This window comes from Ambystoma mexicanum, chromosome 4p (assembly GCF_040938575.1).
Source record: "Ambystoma mexicanum isolate Mex_15411 chromosome 4p, UKY_AmexF1_1, whole genome shotgun sequence".
Classification (NCBI taxonomy): domain Eukaryota; kingdom Metazoa; phylum Chordata; class Amphibia; order Caudata; family Ambystomatidae; genus Ambystoma; species Ambystoma mexicanum.
Window position 1 is genome coordinate 374821295 of NC_090927.1, and position 6000 is coordinate 374827294.

General features: G+C 38.3%; 1 protein-coding gene across 1 annotated transcript in view; it reads left to right on the forward strand.

Moving 5' to 3' along the window:
* The window catches only part of NT5C1B (5'-nucleotidase, cytosolic IB), a 145071-nt gene extending 140754 nt beyond the window's left edge, over positions 1–4317 (forward strand). Inside the window, exon 6 of the mRNA XM_069605920.1 lies at positions 1015–4317. Within this exon, the coding sequence (XP_069462021.1) occupies positions 1015–1377 (363 nt within the window). The 3' untranslated portion in view covers positions 1378–4317. The remainder of the gene's footprint in view (positions 1–1014) is intronic.
* Positions 4318–6000: the final 1683 nt, after the last annotated feature.

Sequence of the window (6000 nt, forward strand, 5' to 3'; positions counted from 1 at the left end):
GAGAAGGAAGGGAAGAGCGCAGCACACAAAAGGTTACACCCGCAGGATTGCAAACGTTTGTGCTGCAATCACAGGTGGAACCTTTTGTGCACAGCCTATAGAGATAGAGCCCTTTGCATGTGTTCTAGAAGTACATTTCTTCGCTGCATGGGCTTAAGGTATTCATGACATTCACTGGCTGGTCTCAGTGAACATGCACATGTGCACACACACTCTTCAATATATATTGAGACATTAATAACATGTTATGTAACCATGTTCTTGTATGTTACTGTATGATTTAAGAAGACATCACTGGTGCCAAAAGGCGCTTACAGAACAAGTCATCCTTCTGTCTTATGTTACAATTCCAACCTTACTCCACATGATCGTTTCTGAATATGTATTTCTTAAATATGTGTGCTTTTAGGGGTGAATAGAGGCAATGTGGTCTTCCGTAAATTGAATATGTTCAGGTATGTCATTCCATCTAAGCACGAAGGCTGGGTGCAGTAGGCGATCAGCAACGTTGCAACAAAGGCTTGTTGTGTCTGCTGATGCCAGCTTTTGTTCGTAGCTGGCTGTCCACTACTTCTTCCTCACACCTCCTGTTCCCCAACACGTAAATTCTTTTCACCCAAGAAAATAAAAAAAAGAACTTAACTTAGCTGCTAGCAGATTTCTCTCATGTAGTTGCGCAGCCGCTCCTCCTCAATTGGGCTCCGGTAACAATGGAAATAGGAAGATGACTCTTAGTTTTGAGAGCGAGATTTTTTTTTACCGGTGTCCATTTTAAAACTTATTTTGCTCCTACTTTGTTTCCCCCGGCACGCAATCTGCCTCCGTTTCACCGTCCCAAAATTTTCGCCATTGGAATGCAAACGTGTTTAACCAACGCTTGAGCTGAAATAAGTAACTAGTGAAAGAATTATACATATCAGGACTTTGGAAGAAATACAGTGTAAGCATCTATGCAGAGCTTTATGTTCTAATGGGTCTGAATTTGTTTTCTCAAAATGTAATTTTATTTTTCAGGGTCCCCTGAAATGTTTCCTGGAAGCTCTTGGAAAACTCCAGAGGAAGTTCTATGCCAAGGGCGAGCGCTTAGATTGCCCTATAAGAACTTACCTTGTCACAGCCAGAAGTGCAGCCAGTTCTGGTGCAAGAGCCCTGAAGACACTGCGCAGCTGGGGTTTGGAGATCGATGAGGCACTTTTCCTTGCTGGTGCTCCAAAAGGTCCAGTCCTGGAAAAAATACGGCCTCATATTTTCTTTGATGACCAGATGTTTCATATAGAGGGAGCACAACAGATGGGTACCATTGCAGCCCACGTGCCTTATGGTATTGGCCAAAAGTACAACAAGTCTACTCCGAAAGAGGACAGTAAAAATGAATAAAGGTTCGGTATCACTGTAGGGAACGTGCCTCATACTGCATTGGCCACTGAGAATCTAGAGAATGGCTTGTTGCACTTGAGATTGAATCTCATTCATTCACTTTAGCAACCTGAAAAGTGAGATAAGATTCCAGAAAAAAAGTAAATCCTATATATCACACGGGGATATGGACCCACACACATTGCAAAATCACATGCTATGATAATACACTGTTCTACCTATTTCAGTACAGAATGGAAATTGAAAAATGTGTGTAGATTTTAATGTTTTAGTCTTCCGTGGTTACCCTTTCAGGCGTGATCCATGACTACCTACTCTATGAAAGTTCACCGTTTAGTAGGGATTATTTCCTTTATATTTTATCAAATTAAAACAGTTCTCAAAATGAAAGGCAGCATCTAACTACACAACGAAAAAATACATATATAATGTACTTCTGGGTGTAGTTTTCTTTTATTGTGTCTTTGTCAAGTTTGAATATTTTGGACGTTTCATTTGTGTACCTGCTGAGTAACAAAGAGCCAGCATTACTCCATAAGCGGAGCCACTCAAGTCGAAGCCACCGTCATGAAGAAACAGACATTCCAAAGACCTCTCCTACATCAATAGAGCTAATTGTTTTTGGTATGAAGACAGCTAATACGTAATAATTACAAATAATTATGTAGCCAACTACACAAAGTTGTTGTCATATCCACTTTTTTAAGATGACAAGGACACTCAGGTATGAAATAAATAAGAATGCTGAACTGGTTGTGCTTATCAAGGTAACTTAATTACACATTTTCTATTTTTTGACATGTTTGCAATGCAACTGAAGATATCAGACTATGGGCCTCATTACGGGGTTGGCGATAACCCGCCGGTGCTACCAGCGGGTTGCCGCTGACCTCGTAACACTGTTTCTGCCACCTGATATCCCAGTGCCACCGGGATATTACAAGTCCCAGCCGCCCAGGTTTTAGGCGGCGGGAACTGTAAGTACCCCACGGGAATGGGGACACGCAAGCACTGGCACCATTGCTAACGGTGGTGGTGCTTCCGTGAAAACCATGCATGCAGGGGCCAGTGCTCACGGCAGGTCAGACCTGCCGGGGGCACCAGCCCCTGCAGACATTTTCATAGTCTGGCAGTTCGGAAAGGGTGCCGGTAGGTTTCTACTGGCATCCTTATTTCCAGACCGCCAGACTTGTAATACTTGTAATTAGGCGCCATGTCTCTATGGCACCTATTTAATCTCATTATAAAGATTCATATCATGCTTTAAAGTTTAGCACTGTCTTCAATGGTGTACAATTGTCATGCTGTTATTGGTCATTCTTCAGTGAATAAAGACATCAAACTCCACTAATACCACATACAAACATTCTCCTTTTATCAAGACCTGCCTGCTGTGATAGTAGCATTTCTCAGGGGTGAGATCATCATTCTAAAATGTCAATTTTAAAATTCTGCATCTATGGACAAAAGAGCCTTTGGTCAGTTGTAGGGCTAATTCTGCCCTTATCAATGTTCCAAATATGTCCAGAAACATTTTCACAATCATCCAATAAATGTTTTTTTACAACACGTGGCCTTAATACCAATTTGGTGGTCTGATAAAAAAGCGGGTCGTTCCAATACCCCTTCTTTTTTTAGTGGTAACAGAATTATCACCACTTTTAACGTGCCGCCAAAATCCATGGTCTGACCTTGAAGTGTAGGATTTCCTGCACTTTCAAGACAAGACAAAACTCAGCATATATGCTGCAGCGGAATTACCACTCATGCTAAATCCTCCAAAATCCCCTGGGAGCAGTATGGACTCGAAAAATGGGGACATAGACCACATTACCACCACTTGTAATCCCGTTGTAAATTCACAGGACCAAGTGATGGTAATGGTAAAGAAGTTTGATGGTAAATCTGTGGAATTACCATGAATGTACTGCCATACTCATATTGAGGCCCACAAGCTTTTACTTGGTGTTTGGCAAAAAGAAGCAGCTGAAACCAAAACTGGAATTCGGGATACAGTGCTGATTCCACCATTGCTCAAAATCAAGGCCATTATATGTTTCTTTCGAAAAGATGTTTGTGTTTATGGCCTAGACCTACCAGTTGCTTCCTATTCTGCATCTGCAGGGCCTTCTCTTTTTTATGACCTTTTTTGTAAACATGACGTGTTCACTTCAAAAGAAATGTTCGTGAAAAACAGAACACATGCTGCAGGTTAGTACCACTATGTGTAATAATTCTATGTGTAGTGTAGCAGAATTGGTGTAAAATAACACAGAAATGGAATTTCACAATCCATTCTAGACGTGCAACACCTAGCACTGTTGTTGTAATCTGTGAGTTGCAGGGTTGAACAACTAAAATACATTCATCTGTGGTGTTGAGCTTTAGGTTAATTTGCATCCTCCTTTCCTGAATTAAGGTCTTTGGTATTTTATAATCTGCAGGTATTGCCACAGGACACAGTAATAACAAAGGATTAATAGAAAATTCCATTTTAAAACATGCTCTTTGAGAAAATAAAATGCGGTTCAATGGTTTGAACTCGGTTTTGAAAACATGCTCAAATAAAACATTGTCACTTTTATCATATTTTGGAATTGAAAGTACTTATTTTATTCAAAATATCTACATATAGAACTTTCGTTAGCATGTTTATAAACAATCTTAAAATATATATTGTTTTTATTTTGTTCATTATATTTTGGAACGTTGTATGGTTTGGTTATTTATAAAGGAGCAAGCTGGTTGTGATGCACATTGTTTACAGGCTATGTAACACTGTAATGTAGCCAATAGATGTATTTAGTTGTCTAATGGTTTTGGATTTTACTGTATGGATTCTGAAATATACAGGGGAAAAGTTTTATACTGTTTGAGTCACCTTTGGGAAAAGTGGATTTTTAAACTACTTTCTTACATCAATAAAACCGATTATACTAAGCAATGGACTCTTGTACTTCTTCAATTCAGTAGAATTGCAGTGTCTGTAGTTGCTGGCAAATAAGCACAAATGCTGGAAAGATATAAATTCCCTGAAATTCCAAAGCATGTCATTTATTTTTATATATTTTCCCAATTCTCTTCAAAGATGTGTAGTATTTTTAAGTCTTGTATCCCTTTATCACAATCAAATTGTTTACAAACAAATAACTTCTAAAGCGTTTTGAAAAAATACGTGTCTTCTCTGGTAAATATATACATTTGACACAAATGTACATTTACAAGTACCTTTGGCCAGATGTATTTACAACAGGACCGACAAGGGCTGCAGATTGCCAGAGGAGCAGTAGTTTTTTTCTAATTCATTTTCAATTTACTGGCTGTTGTTTCTTTTAGATATAAAGCCAATTTTGAATCTGGCTGATCCACAACACTCCAAATCATTTTGAGCTGTTGGCAGTCATTCCACTTTGACAGCTTAAGTCTTTGATGGGCAAATTTGTTTATATGTTCTATATTTGCAAAAGCTTTATTGTTAGGTTGACTTTTGTTTTACAAAATGAAAAGGAACATGTACTAAATCCAGCATTCTTTAAGTATTTAGTCATTTAGTCATACAACTCTCACAGACATATGTCAGATATAAAGCTCTTTGGCCATTCTTATATTCCCAAAATGCGCTTCAATGTGCAAAATTGCCAAAACCTCATTGGTTTTATTGGTGTCACTTCACATTGTCTTTGGAGTTCTATCTAATCAATACACACATACACAGTGTTAAGCAATCACTTTTATATTCAAATACACAACATCCATGTTTTAAAACCTTGCAAAAATGAGGGGTTTCTCTTCAGAAAAGTAAAGGTTAAAAACGATTCATCATTTTACAAAATTAAGCGCATCCCCATATTTAAGTGAAGCACACAGTTCCCACAGGTGGCACTAAAATTATGTTCAAAAGCAAGCACTAATTTCCCTCAATGGACCCACATTTCAGAGGTCTGTGGCCCCCAAAACGTGCAGCATGAAATAGATCATAAAGAAGTTAAAATGGAAAAGAGCAAATCTGAATGCGCAAGTGGGTACCCAAAGCCATAGAAGGGTGAGAACAAAACTGTGTGCCAAAAGTACACACTGTTTCCCAGCTCTGAAGGTGCCCCGTAAAGATATCCATTCAGCCATCTTTACAGAAGCTACTCAGTGCTAAGCAGTCAACTGATATCCCAACTTGGATTATCATGTAGCATGTGTCTTTGATGACATTCTGCTGCACTCCCAGTAGTACCAGGAGAACCAACTGCAAAGTAAAGTATGTCACACACTGCATAATTGGGATGCTTACAATTAATCTTTATATTAATTAGATTTTAAATACAAGGTAGAACTTTTACTGTGAAACAGTACTTCAAATGACAGCAGGATATCTATATCTATACCCACGCATCTCAAAATGTTCCTATGTATATTTTTTTATTTTCATTTTTTTATTTGAAAGAAACTACAGTTTCAACACAAGGCAAAAACTTTTGTTTAAAAAAGAAAGACAGAAATAAAAACATTCTTACATCCTCTAATAATAATGATAACATCCAAAATATACAAGAGGCAAGTGCAAGGACAATACAGAAAAGAGACAAGGAGAAAGAAAAAAAAAGAGAAAGCAAGGTTCTCAGCATTTGCTTT